This window comes from Solanum tuberosum, unplaced genomic scaffold (genome assembly GCF_000226075.1).
Source record: "Solanum tuberosum cultivar DM 1-3 516 R44 unplaced genomic scaffold, SolTub_3.0 scf00293, whole genome shotgun sequence".
NCBI classification, from domain to species: Eukaryota; Viridiplantae; Streptophyta; class Magnoliopsida; order Solanales; family Solanaceae; genus Solanum; species Solanum tuberosum.
Genome location: NW_006239222.1, coordinates 217,713 through 233,454, shown reverse-complemented (window position 1 = coordinate 233,454; position 15,742 = coordinate 217,713). Strand labels below are relative to the sequence as shown.

Sequence of the window (15,742 nt, the reverse complement as noted above, 5' to 3'; positions counted from 1 at the left end):
AACCCCGCCACTCGGACCTCGAGGCCCCGTGCCTCGAGGCCCTCCCGCCCCACCCCTCAGATCTCGAGGCGCCGTGTCTCGAGGCCCCCCTGCCCTCGCCCCCTGAACCTCGAGGCGTCGTGCCTTGAGAAATGTTAAGTGGAAGTGGGCAAGAAGATTCTGAAATCAATTAGAGAAGAAATACATTACTTTTGGCTAAGAAATTTTCTTGCTGGACAAATTGAAGTTAAAATTTCATGACATGGATCTTCATCAACATATTTTTAATTCTTACACATTATAAATTAGTAGATGATAAATATATCATAACTTAAAAATTTATAAAGTTATATTTAATTTTTTTCTTTTACTTTGTAATCTATACAAAAGTGATAGTGTTTTTTTATATGATATGGGCTATATTAACAAATATTTTTTTAATGTTAATATATTTACATTTGTAATTGACAATTAGATTTTTTTTTAAATCTAAGCTATAAACTTAATCAATTATGAAATAGGTGATATTCAAACTTTTGGAACTAATTTGAGAAAATATTTAAATTTGTATGCATAAATACATGAAGATTTCATCCATTAATCTAGTATATCTTAGCTAAATTTGTAACGAGATCATATCATATTTCCATTTATTTAATTTGTCACTTTTTGAATATTTTTCTCTCTTTTTAATATAAAAATTTCCTTCGTTAAGAATAAAACAATGAAAAGAAAAGAAACTAAACATTAGTTATTATCCTATGGCCAAAATTAATTCAACTAATATTGTTTTTCTCTAAGCTTATTTTTCAAAGCTAAATAAGATCAGATTAATTTGATATTTTAAAATTAAGATTTAAGTATTCAAAAACTATATAGAAAGTAGGGATAAGGGTCTGAAAAATACCCCAACTTTGGTCGGATTTGCTGTTGCGATACTAAACTTTCATGAGGACCTATTACCTCCCTAGACTATTTAATATCGTATTTTTTACCCCTTGAACTATTTAATAGTGTATTTTAAAGGTATATATGTGCCCACGTGGACACATTACTATTTATAATTTTGCATTATTTTTTATGTCCACGTGGACAAATATATATGTTTAAAATACAGTATTAAATAGTCTAGGGAGGTAATAGGTCCTCATGAAAGTTTAGTATCGCAACAGCAAATCCGACCAAAATTGGGGTATTTTTCAGACCCTTATCCCTACTTTCTATATAGTTTTTGAATACTTAAATCTTAATTTTAAAATATCAAATTAATCTGATCTTATTTAGCTTTGAAAAATAAGCTTAGAGAAAAACAATATTAGTTGAATTAATTTTGGCCATAGGATAATAACTAATTGTTTAGTTTCTTTTCTTTTTCATTGTTTTATTCTTTAACGAAGGAAAATTTTTGGAAAACAAATATTTCATATTATCTAATGAATGAAACAAGAAGATATAATAATAAAAAAAGTATTGTTCACCTAACTTTAATTTTAATAACAAACTTATTTATATAATAAAGATTTCATGAATATTTATAATTACTTTTTTATGCATAAACATGAAAAGTTTTATCATATTTGTTTGACAAAAATGTATTTTAAAAAATCTTTTCTAAATTGATTAATGCACCGCGCGAAGCGCGGTTATGTTTTCTAGTATATAAATAAAGTTGAATATAGAAGAAGTGATGTGGCATGCCTCTTTGATCAAGAATCATGTTTATCTTTTTTCTCCATTTTTTTTGACTTTTTATTTAATTTTATTTCAATTATTATTTTAATTATTTTTAAAGTTATTTCCATAACTCACATCTCCATAAATTATGTTATAGAACTGATTTTTTTTAACTCTCTTAATTATGAAAAAAAAGACCTCAAAAGTTCCTCATTTAATTAATATTTTCCTACGCTACTACTACATCCATCCAATTCAAGCTATTTGTTCCTCTTAAATTACCCATAAATGGGTACTGTAAAGTTTCAGTTTTTTAATCTTTGGTTACCTAATATTATTACTACCTATTAAACACCTTTATTATTCATTAATTAATACAATATTACATGCTTATAGTAAAAATATATAAATAGCACCAAAAAAAGGTCTGCAACTATTTTCCATCTTCCATGTAATAAGTAATAGATAGATTTCATGTTACTTCTTTAATCAATCGTATTTTGTCTTTTCTTCTGATGCCAAATTATCAGTTCTTTTGAATGTTTTGGTGTTTTTAAAAAAAAAAAAAATATTATATTATCACTTTTGATATATAATTGTGATATTTTTTACAAATTATGAATAGGTGAAATAATGGAGTTATATGTTGATGTAATTTTACATGTTTATTATTTGATAAGTCGATATCTTCTTCTTTTTGTCATCTTCAAAATGTATGAATTTTCATAAATCAAAAGTATGTTTTCCTTCCTGGTTATTAAAGTTTTTGGTGTCTAATAATTTTCTCTCCCTTTTAGGAATAATTTATCTTCTCATTGCTTTATCTTGTATTTTTATATAACATACAAAACAAAGAAAAGTCACAAAGAGAACTACAATTAATGAACCATCATTGATGGACGTTGCACATGACACGATCAATTCGACTCAAGGTCCGGCGCTAATAGAAGTTGCTTACTTTCCTAGTAGCGAAGGAGAGGGCAGGGCTTTTTTCGTAGTAATAGTGGGCCGGTCTCATGAGATCTATGCCGGCCGTCGGAATCAAACGAAGGTCGAAGGACCATTCGATTCATTAAGGGGCATAACGGTGCCCTCGTCCGACGCCATTTCCGGACCTAGCAGTAGACGGGCGGGCAGTGCGTGAATTCAGATCGGACCAGACTCTTCTTTGTTTGAGCTGCTCCAAGGCACGCAGGCCGAAGATCTCACTTGTCCTGGACAAGTACGTAGAGATCTTCGTGGGACCGTGAAGGGAGTCTCAATCGATCTTTTCTAGGATTATGCAACATTATCTTACAATTATAATTATTAAAAAATAAAAATAAACAATACAAAATTAATGTGAATCAAGATCCGAGACAAAGGAAAAGAGAGATATTTATCAATATTTATATAGGTCGAAGAAGTGTTGTAACATTATTTTTTTTTGGCCAATTTATTATTTATTATTATAACTTTTCCTACAATTTTATTTACTTATTATTCTAAAAAATAAATATGTTAATTATTATTCCATCCTCTCATTTCATAATAATAATTATATTTATTACTATCCTCCTAAAATGTGTTTAAGTTCAATTATTATAATCATATGATTATATTGTATGTTTGTTGTGATTGTTATAGAAATATATGTGTAATTTAATATTCACAGTTATAGTACAATATATGAATATCGAAAAAGATCTTACGATTTATGCAGAAGATAAAAGATGAATGTCACTCCAATTTTCATGAACTTTTTATCCTTCTGTCAAGTATGGTATATTAGCATCTATTTGTGAAATCAATACAAATAATTACATAAAAGTGTGAATAAATGAAGGATAAAGAATAATTATAAAACAAACATTTGAGAGGAAATTATCGAAGGAATATATATAAGGAAAATGAAACTTGAAAAAGGGAGAGGAGGAAAGTAATGCAAAAATAAAGTAAAAATAAACTTTCAGCAAAGAAGGTAGTTTTTATGGATTTGAAATAGTATTAATGTGCAATTAAATGGTAAGAAATTTAATTTGAATCTGGTTTTTTTATTTGAAATAGTATTAGTTTTTATGGATTTGCACATCACATTTTTTTCAAACAAAAAATACAAGATCAAACTCTATTTTTTTAGATTATTTATAATATTGAGCTATTAAATCACAAGTTTAGAAATTCTTTTATCGCGCGGTGCACAGATAAGTTCCCTAGCAATCTTTATAATACAATTAAATAAAAAAATAACGATATTCTGACAATATATTAAATATATTATTAATCCGACAAAAAAAAATCTAACACATATTTTAACGATAGTGCGAAGCGCGGCCACCAGAGGCGAATCTAGAATTTCAAGAAGACGGGTGCATCATTGTCAGGGACGGCTCTGTCCCTTTAAGAAAAAAGGCAACTAACTTAGGCTTTCAAATTTGAGGGGCCTTATTTATTTTAGCAATAATAAATATAGGTTTTTCATAAGAAAAATAAGAAAAATATTAAATACATTTGCAAAATAAATAAATTTTATTATAAGAAAAAGTCATTAGAAGAAGTTTTAAAAAGGCTGAATGCAGAAACTCTTTTGTGAATAAAATAAAATGCAAGGTTGTGAAAATGCAGCATCTGGGAATCGATCTCTCAACCTCAAAGTGGAAAACTGACACTCAAACCAGTGAACCATCTAGTTGTTTGTGTTCATGGGTTCCTTCAGTTGGTATTGGATATATTTTAAAAATTATACAAGTAATACATCGAGTTTTGTCAGATGACCACGGGTTCAGGTGACCCATTTTTTAAGCTTAAATTCACCCATGGCGGCCACATTACCTAATAAAGATTAATAATGTTTCTACGATTTAAATTTGTAACCTATTAATTAATGATGAAAATGTTTAATTATTTGGGTAAATTTTACTTGTCTAAATAATTTCATTTTGTTCTTATTCCATGGAATATTAAATACTAGTTAACTTGGCCGTGCAAAAGTCGACCTTATTAAATTTATAAGTTATTATTTGTTTAATATACAAAGTTATAAATGTTTTAAAAAAAAATATATTTCTTAATTTTTATATTCGTAAAAGATCTTGTTTCAAGTTTTAATACATTTTATTATTTCTATGTAATTTTATTCTCATCGACTCTTATCATCCAAGATTTGGTTCCTAGTTAATTATATTAATAAAAAATGAAAAAGAAAAATTAGTACCCCTAGTATCACTTCTTCTTTTTTAGTTGGAGTAATAATATTCTTTTGGTGTTGTATTTCCGTATTTTTCACAGTATAGTAACATATTTTGTATCAATAAAAAGTTGTATGAACGATTCTTTGCACCTTACCTATTAGTAGTATTGTGAAGTGGTATTATTATGTTTATTTCATTTTCTATTGTAATAAATTTATAGTTTTAAGATCTCTTAAGTATTTGTTTGAAAGATTTATTTTTGATAGATATATATATATATATATATAATGGAAAAGACACAAAAGCTATTATTGATAAGTGAAAGTCATAAATTTATAGAATAAATGGAAAAGTGAAGAAGTGGAAATAAAATAAAGGGAAAAATGTCTGAAATATATTCGACTTCGACTGAAATTGTTGTAACAATATCGAACTTTGGAAAGGACCTTTTACCCCCTGCACTATTTTAATAATGTATTTTAAAGGTATATATGTGTCCACGTGGACATCATAAATATTGCATCATTATAAATAGTAACGTGTCCACATGTGCACATATATACCTTTAAAATACACTATTAAATAGTGCAGGGGGTAAAAGGTCCTTCATAAAGTTTAGTATCGTAACAACAATTTCGGCCAAAGTTGGAGTATTTTTCAAACCCTTTTCGCTAAAATAAATTAGACGGGAAAACAAATAAACTAAAGCCCATGTATACTTGTAGCCTTAGACATCTCACGAAAATCATCGACCTGGAAAAAAAACTCCTATAAGGGATTAAAATTCTAAAAAATTACAATTCTTTAAACACAAAGCAAATATATTTATAAATATGAAAGATTTGAGTGGTAACAATTCAGATTCACATTGTAATAAACGACAAATAAAAAATATGACAGTTTAAATAATATCTAAGGAGTAACTAAAAAAGTATACATTTAAATACAATCATTTGCCTATTTACACAATGATATGAAGTTGTAAATATTCGAACAAAAATGATAACAAATTAAGGATCAAGCACACTGTATACAATGTCTTCAATCTAAATTATATGTTATGTCAACTACAAACTCTAATGTATATATATTCACTTAAAAAAAATCGAAAGTAAAATAATAGATAAATGATACTCACAATTCATCATTTAACACGTAATTTTCGCTTGGTAAAGATCCACTCACTCAGTACAACTTTTTAACTTCATCCCCAACACATTGCTAGTGAGAAAGAAATGATCTATTAGCATATTCAATGTCTTCCTTTGAGACTTCAATTCTATAAAATTAGTCTTTGGGCCTAACAAACATCCTAGAAGATAGTTTAAAGGGAGAAGAATTATCTAAACTTTATAAAGAGACCATTCATCTCATTAACCATCGTAAAAATATGAAGTATGAACTTGAAAGTTGAGCTCAAGTTATTCATGAATGGTGACAAATATCCCAGAGAGAGAATTATTGAAGAAGATATTTTGGAATTGGGAATTGTATTGATCTAATGTGTTATCAGTACAATAGATACAAATATATAGAGTAGAAATGCTAAGCTAACCGCCTCAACTAACTACACTTGCAAGTTGCATAATTAACCACTAATATAACTGATTGTAACAACCTAAACTGCCACGTGTTAATACTCTCCCACAAGATGGAGGGTGTAAAATGTTGAAAACTCCCAGCTTGTTCATCAAATAAGAATGTTGTACTTTACTTAACCTCTTAGTCGGTAAATCGTCATGTTGTTCTTCAGTTCTTACAAACGCTGTTTCAATGAGTCCATTCTTGATCCTGTTCCAAATGAAATGACAATCTATCTCTATATGCTTTGTACGCTCATAAAATATTATATTAGAGGCAATTTTTAAGGCAGCCTCATAACTAACACTGGATGTGTCACTCTTACTCTCAACTCTTTAAACAAGCCAGTAACCATGTAATCTCAGCCACTATTGAAGCCATATTTCTCTATTCTACTTCTGCAGATCTCCTTAACACTTTCCGTTGCCTCTCAGATTTCCAAGACACCAATGAACTCTCAAATTTAACTAAGTAGTCTGTCACATACCTTTTAGTGTTTGGGAAAGTCACCCAATCTGATCAGTCACACCAACATGTGAGTTCTTGACTATGTAATGAACTCATGAGAATACCTAATTGCCCTGGTGTAAGTTTCAAGTATCTTACTACTCTGATAGTAGCTTCCCAATAAGATTGTTTTGGTTGCTACATGAACTAACTCAGTGTTTGCGCAGTATAGCTAATATCTGGCTTTGTTATGGTCAAGTATATATAACAATTTTCCTATTAGTATCTAATAAGCACTAGCAATTGTTAATAAGGCATCGATCGCCTCGACTTCTTGTTGCTTCATCAAACTCTATAGTAGTTAACCTGATGTTAGTCTCCAAAGGTATTGTTGAAGGTTTTGCTCGACCAAGTCCCATCTCAAAGATTAATTCTAACATATATTATTTCCTCTGATTAAGAAAGATTCCAGACTTAGACCTCAACACCTGATCTATCCCCAAGAAGTACTACTTAAGATCTCCTAAGTCTTTTACTTTGAACTGTCTATGAAGTGCTTTCTTTGCATCATTGATCATTCTCTTGCAGCTTCCTGTGATTAGTAGATCATCTACATAGACTAAGATGATGACAATATTTACCTACTTTTTCTTTGTAAAGAGTGAAAATAGGCATGATTTCTTTGAATAAATCCATTGCCAACTAATGCATCAGTTAGCTTTATGCTTCACTGTGCTTAAGTCCATACGTGACTTTTTTAGCTTGCACACTTTAGTCTCCTCCTGTCCTCTGAAACCCTCAGGCATTTCCATGTACACCCCCTCATCACATAAATCACTTTGAAGGAATGCATTAAAGACATTCATTTGGAATAAATGCAAAGACCAATCACCCTTCTTCTTCACGAACTGAACGAGACATTTTCCTCGCGAATGTGAAGAAGGAATATCACTGGCACTAGCAAATCAAAAAACTCTAGTATAATGTGATCTCCGCTTAAATGCTAAGAACTCATTTGAGATCCCTCAAGCACAAACCTCTAGTGCAAAACCACTCTCACAATACGTTACAGACCTATATATTGAAATCAATAAACCGATTTGATACCGTCTTGATAGTCAACTCAAAATTTTTAAATGAGCTACAAACTCAAGCAATGATCTAAATTACTCTCAAATCCCTTGAGATTTGTGCAGAATATCTACAGAAATCATAAATCATCATATGAATCACTAAACTTAGTTTCAAACCAAAATATTGACTTTGATTAAACTTTACAATTCCAAACTTCTAAAACTAGAATTTCTTAAATCTCCAAAACACAATTGATCTTCCTGAAAACCGTGTCACGAATCTAAAATACAAAACAATCATGTGGATCATTACAGGCCAGTCCTCTAAAGTTATGACACTAGAACATTCACGAATACTAGATGTGTGCATGGCCAATCATGACAAACAACAAGGTGAGAGAGGGTATAATGTGATCGATAAGAAACTGAACTTACAAATAAATTCTTGATTTGTAGATGTTCTGAACTTCATCAATTTTTCTGCAATTTTGATTTTGTTTTATCTTGATCTGGTTCTTAGTCCAAAACATACCAGATTTGATGTATCATGCTCATTTTTAAAAATTCAGCAACATTTCTTATTTCATTCTATTCCTTATATAATTTTTGAGTTATGTGGAAGATTGTTGGAAAAATTAATTCTTATATCTCAAAATAAGTTATATTTCCCCGTCACACTTAATGTGGCACTTTTCAAATTTTAAAATTCAAATAAGTCTTTCTTTGATCATAATTTTATATATGTCTTTTAGATAATTTAAATTATCAAAATTTTTTTACTTGTAGTACATTTTACATACTTTGAAAATGTATAAATTTAATTTCAAAAATATTAAAGATTCCAATCCCGAATTTATGGTCAAAATTAAACTATTTAACTCTCGAAATTCAAACTATTCCAAGTAAATTTGAATAGAGAAAGTAACATATTTTTTATTCTTTACTAGCCATGATTAATAATCATTAATCACCTCTATTACTCATGGTAACAACTAAAAAGGGTCATATTTATCATTGTACTCTTAAAAAATGATTATATTTATCCTTCATCATACTGTTTTTGATATATTTGTCATTGTCATTCAACTTTGGGCACATATTTGCTCTTAGACAGTTAAGTATCATATCACAATTTTTATTATCTTACGTGGCTCCTACATAGATATATTTTTAGTATAATTAAAATTTTACTTCTTATTTAATATTTTACCCGTCTCATTTAATAAAACCTAGCTCGTCCAGTTTAAAAATCCGTTAACCCTAACTCTAGTATTCATCCTCTCACATCACTTTACCCATTAATATATATATATATGTGTGACACTGCGTACGAAAAATCCTTTCGTACCACTGCCGCATCAATTTAGTGCACAGGTAGTCATCATGAACAGCTTGAAGCTTAGAATAATATATAACTAGGAAGTAGGTAAGTCTCAAGTCAACATTTTCACCTAGCTAGAGTGCAAAAACCATGTAATCTAGAGAAAGAAAAGTTACAAAATTACTCTAGATTTTCAAATAGCTAGATACAAGTTCTTGAGCAATGACCAAGTGTGGAACTAACATCTCTGATATGATTCATCTTGAAGGTAGCAGATTGGTATCCGTATGAAGACCCTATTCAAAATATATAGTATATTCTATCATGTTGTAAAGTGATGCAAGAGGATTGGGCACTGGAGTTAGGGTTAACGGGGTTTCAAATTAGGTGGGTCGGGTAAAATATTAAATAGAAAGTAACTTTTTAATTATATAAAAAAATTATCTATGTAGGAGCTACATAAGATAAATGGTGACATGATACTTAACTGTCTAAGAGAAAATATGTGTTCAAAGTTGGATAACAAGGACAAATATATCAAAAAAGTATGACAAATACTCCCTCCGTTTCACAAAGAATGGTCTAATTTGATTTGACACGGAGTTTAAGAAAATAAAGAAGACTTTTGAATCTTGTGGTCCTAAATTAAAGTTATGTCAAATGTACAAAATTGCCCTTAATCTTGTGGCCTTAAACATGTCACGTGAAAAACTGAAATTAAAATGTTATCCAGAAAAAAAAAAAAAGTCATTCTTTTTTAAATAGACTAAAAAGGAAGTAAATATAGTCATTTTCTAATAGTACAAAAGGCAAATATATATAACCCTTTTCGTTGTGACAATCATTTATTAACTTTGTGACAAACCTCATTTGATTGGCTGTTATCTTCATATCATATGTTAATCTCTATCAATTCGTTGCCTATAAATACTTTCATTGACTTCACTTTAAAGAAGATCTTTTTTATTAAAAAAAAAAAAGGTGATAAATTATTTAGTCATTATCATGTCATCCATGGACATATTTTTAAGTCCTTTCATTTGGTAGAGACAACAATATCAAGAGAAATTACTCATATATTATATTGTGCTGAATTTTGTTCTTTATTAAATTTTATTGTCTTCTCCTAGTTTATGTTTGAACAGTAGTTTGTTGAATATACGTTACTGGTAAAATATTCTTAAGAATAATATCTTTGACACCTCTTACGTACGTTTCAAACTATGAAAAAATTGAAATACTTTCCGTTAAATTTTCAACATTTCAACATCTGTTATTAACCACTCAAATTCTTAATAATAGATTTTACTAGATGGAGAAACACATTTCTAGATGAAGAATCACCACTTATAATTAGTTAAGTTAGGTGAAGGGGAAACTTCAAATTCACAATCAATGCAAGACTTGTATATTTCTAACGCAAACAAAAGTATTAGTCATACAAACATGGACCACTCCTTTCTCCATCACTTGCAAAATACACAGTAACCCTTAACCATACGGCACTGATATTTTCCCTGGAATTTCTTCACTGTCAACGTTTGAATTAGACAATTAGTTATTCATCAATTAAATGACACACGGTTTCAACAAGAGCCGTAGATCTTTTTCTTAATGTTTTGGTGTAATCATCTCATCATTACCCAAGTTGGTACAACTAATTTATACTTTCTCTGTCTCTAATTACTTATCCACTTTTTCTTTTTTAGTTGTCTCTAATTACTTGTTTATTTTGACAAATTAAGAAACGATAATTTTTTTTACGTATTATACCCTTAATTAATTACTTTGAAAAAAGGTAGAACTTCTTGAAAATCTTAAGTTTTTAATTCATCCACTTCATAATTAATATGAGTAAAATGATAAATTCACTATGTCAATAATTATTTTTTTAATTAGTGTGTCAATTTAAAAGTGGACAAGTAATTAGGGACAGAGGGAATATTAATTCATTGTGTATGATCCATTAAAGGAGAAACGTTCTTTACTAAGGAGTTTTTTCATTCTTAGGATTCGAACTCGAGTCACAACGCACGTTGAAAATTTTCAAGTTCGTCATGCCGAAATATCACAAGTACCGCCTTTTTTTTGGGCCATCGCACGGAAAATTATAACTAAAATTCTTTTTATCTAACATTAACTAGGAACAACGTGTATTTAAAGAACCTTTTACTAAGATCAATGTAGTTGTATGTAAACCAAAGGCAATAGCATGATGAACCAAAAAGTTACTTTAAATATTCAATTTTTAAACCTATTTAAGTTCGGCAACTTAAGCTTATAGAATAACTTAAGAATCATTCATGTTCTTTCATAGTTATTGAAAAGTTTTGAATCCATATTTATGAATTTGAACTAATCATTTGGCTCAAAATCTTTAACTCGGATAAAATTATTAAGTTAGGATTATTTTTGAGATTTTACAAGTATCAAAAGAATTTTATTTAAATTTCAAATAAGATTTTTCAAGTGACAAATTTTCTTTTATAATTGGCCAAGCTTTTAAAATTCGCTGGTCAACCGCGCGTAAGCGGATCCTTTAAGGTGTATAAAACTTTGCTTAGAGGATTGTTTGAACCCTTTCCCGACTCTGATTTATTTCAAAGCTACATTTTTCAAATTGTTTTCTTAATCTTCCTAAAATTAAGTGGTGACTCTATTATTATTTTCAAAATTAATAAATAGCCCAAGTTATGAAACGTTTCTAACTTAGTTTTAAAATGGATTGTAACAGAATGCCTATTATTAAGAATTAACCGCTTAGGCATCGACCTAGAAAGAATCAATTTAGATTTAATCTAATAGCAATTTCCTTTTCGTAGTACCCTACCTTAGGGAAATTCGAATCACTGTTGCCTCCTTGAAAAGAGATGTCCTAAATTACTAGACGGTGGGGACCCACTTGATCAATGACCATCATACTATGATCGTACCATGGTTATTCTATTTAAGTCATATGACGTATCACTTAATTAATTTGATTATCTATCTACCAAGAAAGATAATATTATGATTAGGTGGAATGATTAAGTATCACTAAACAATCATATAATTAAGTTTAGTACTATCATAGTATCATTAGTCAACTGTGTAGTTTGTTTGCCTTTTCATGAATAGTTTATTACGTTATTTATTATTATATTATATATACATGGAATGCTTTTTATCCTCATTAGTCAGTTGATGAGTGAAGGGTACACAGGATAAAAATAATTAAACATGGGTTTGACATTTAATAACACATGTTTTGTGTATACTAAAACTAAATTGAACTCCTAAGAACAATTCTTAGCCTAATTAAACTAGAGATTTTTAAGTAGAAAAAATAAACGCACTTAATGGCCTAATGTCTGAACCATTTAGATTCAAACCTCCATTAAGCGCAAACAATTAAGGTCTTAGACTACCAATTCAAACACTCCCAATATACAAAATCAACTTAATAGAACCACTTAAGTCTATGTGTGGATCTTCTTGCTTGTTTGTTATTCTAGAAAAGTTGAATAGTTCAAAAATCAAAGTCCAAATCATCCTTTTAAGTTCTGGTGTATATAGGAACCCTTTTACCCCCTCTCTCATGTGCTACTTCAAGGTCGACTTATAACGACTTAACTTTGATATGATTATTTCTCTTTTAATTAAAGGTTGTTTGGATACTTTTTTTTTTTTACCCTCCCTAGGAGCTCCCACCCCTTTTGCTTCCTTGGTGACTCGAACTCGCAACCTTCGGGTTGGAAATGAGGGGTGCTTACCATCCGAGCAACTCCCTCTCGTCGGTTCTTTGGACACTCAAACTTCCAATTCCCATTTTCTTTGCTTGTTTCAAAGTCTCTCCATGAATTAATGAGGAAGCATTGACTTTGAAAATACAAGCTCATTTCCATATAAAGTATGTTATAATTGTCTCTTTAAATTGAATATAAATATTGCACAAAAAACTTAACAATTTGTACTTCCAACGACTCAATGGACAATTCCTATAGCCTAGTTATTCTTGCATTGATCTTTTGCCCTATTCTTGTGAGAGCTCAATCTTTTGATTTTGCTTACAATGGATTCAATAACTCAAATATCATTAGAGATGGAATTGCAATTATCAATCCAAATGGTGCACTTAAGCTCACTAATAGATCACAAAATGTTATAGGTCATGCTTTCCACCCCAATCCTGTACCAATTTTCAACTCCAGTACTAAAAATGTTACTTCATTTAGTACATACTTCGTCTTCGCCATTGTCTCTCTAGAGAAAACCTCTGGTGGCTTTGGATTTGCTTTCACCTTATCTCCATCCCCGGGTTTTCCGGGTGCTAAGGGAGCTCATTTTCTTGGAGTCGTCAACAGTAGTAACGATGGCAATGATACTAACCACATCTTTATGGTTGAATTTGACACTGTGGATGGTCATGACGAAGGTGTGGACACAGGTGGAAATCAAATTGGGATTAACAGAAATGGCATGAGGCATATCACGTCAGAATCAGCTGATTACTATAATAATGCTACTTCTGAAACAAAACCAGTAGATCTACAAAACAGAGAATCAATTCAGGCTTGGATCGATTATGATGGAATGAGCAAAGTGGTAAATGTAACTATATCTCCCATAAAAGTTCCAAAGCCAATTATACCTCTGATCAGTCGGGATGTAGATTTATCTCCTGTGTTGAAAGAGACTACGTATGCTGGTTTCTCAGCAGCCACGGGAGATAAAGCGAGCTCTCATTACATCTTGGGTTGGAGTTTTCGGTTGAATGGAGCTGCTGATCCTTTAGATCTTGAAAAGCTACCAGTTGCCCCACCTGAAGTGGTAACATCCTCCAAGAATTCCCATCTCAAAAGGGCCTTGATCGGAACATTTTGCTCCGTGGTTATCCTGCTCCTTGGAGCATTTTATATCTATAGAAGGATGAGGCAGCATGAAGTTCTAGAGGACTGGGAGCTGGATTGTCCTCACAGGTTCCGATTTAGAGATCTTTACAAGGCAACTAAGGGATTCAAGGAAAGTGAACTAATTGGAGTTGGAGGATTTGGTGCTGTTTACAAGGGTGTTTTGCCTACTAATGGAGCCGAGGTTGCAGTGAAGAAGATATCGAGCAATTCTCTCCAAGGAATAAGAGAATTTGCAGCGGAGATCGAAAGCTTAGGCAGGTTAAGGCACAAACACTTGATCAACCTACAAGGCTGGTGCAAGAACAAGAATGATCTTCTCCTAGTGTATGACTTTGTCCCAAATGGAAGTCTTGATTCATTACTTTACAGGCAGAAAAGGGACATTGTTCTAACATGGGAACAGAGATTTAACATCATCAAAGGGATTGCTGCAGGGCTTCTTTACTTGCATGAAGAATGGGAACAAGTGGTAATACATCGCGATGTGAAGAGCAGTAACGTCCTAATTGATGGTGAAATGAATGGTCGATTAGGGGATTTTGGGCTAGCAAGATTATACGACCATGGCAAGAATTCACACACAACAAATGTTGTTGGCACAATAGGGTACATTGCACCAGAATTGACACGGACAGGGAAGGCCTCAACGAGCACGGATGTGTATGCATATGGTGTACTACTTCTTGAAGTAGCTAGTGGAAGACCTCCTATTGTCTATGAACCAGGGAAAGGAGCTTTAGTACTAGCTGATTGGGTGATAGAATGTTTACAACTAGGTAATATTCTTGATGCAGTTGATCAAAGGTTGAATTCAGTCTATGTAGATAAAGAGGTTCAAATGATTTTGAGACTTGGGCTTGTTTGTTCACACCCAAGACCAGAAGCTAGGCCAACAATGAGACAAGTAATGAAGTACCTCAATGGAGATGAATCACTTCCAGTTTTTGAGCAGCAGTTGAGCTGTATTGGATCTGGTAGGGTTGATGAAATCACAGCCAAGTTCTTGGAAGTATTTTCTACTGATACAATCAATATATCACATCGTTCGCTATCCGTCGGACAGACATCATCTAGTTCACTCCATTCTGGTAGATGAAAACTCAGTAAAAAGGACATACACTCTTCTTTTGTTTTGTTTAACCACTTTGTTGGGATTAATTAAGTAGCTTAGAATAATATATAACTAGGAAAAAGGTAAGTCTCAAGTCAACATTTTCACTTAGCTGGAGTGCAAAAACCATGTAATTTAGAGAAGAAAAGTTATAAAATTAGTCTAGAAAGTAAATTTGTAATTATAAAAAAAAAAAAAATCTATGTAGAATATTCGTTATAAAATCTATTTGTAATAAAAATGGTGACATGATTCAGACAGTTTAAGAGCAAATATTCATTATAACAAATCATTTATTTAACTTTGTAACAGACCTCATTTGATTGGCTATTATCTTCATATCATATGTTAATCTCTATCAATTCGTTGCCTATAAATACTTTCATTGACTTCACTTTAAATAAGTTTTTTTTTTAAAATAAAAGGGTGATAAATCCTTCAGCCATTATCATGTCATCCATGGACATATTTTTAAGTCCTTTCACTTGGTAGAG

The 15,742-nt window shown here is 31.0% G+C and overlaps 1 protein-coding gene across 1 annotated transcript; it reads left to right on the top strand.

The window, feature by feature from the left end:
- The first annotated feature begins 13,033 nt into the window (after positions 1-13,033).
- Positions 13,034-15,501, top strand: LOC102600082 (lectin-domain containing receptor kinase VI.4-like). The gene has a single exon (XM_006359488.2). It carries the CDS (start codon positions 13,212-13,214, stop codon positions 15,231-15,233), a length of 2,022 nt encoding a protein of 673 aa, XP_006359550.1. The 5' UTR covers positions 13,034-13,211; the 3' UTR covers positions 15,234-15,501.
- Positions 15,502-15,742: the final 241 nt, after the last annotated feature.

Coding starts and splice junctions, on each gene's coding strand:
- LOC102600082 (XM_006359488.2), top strand. CDS start 13,212: ATGGACAATTCCTATAGCCTAGTTATTCTTGCATTGATCTTTTGCCCT.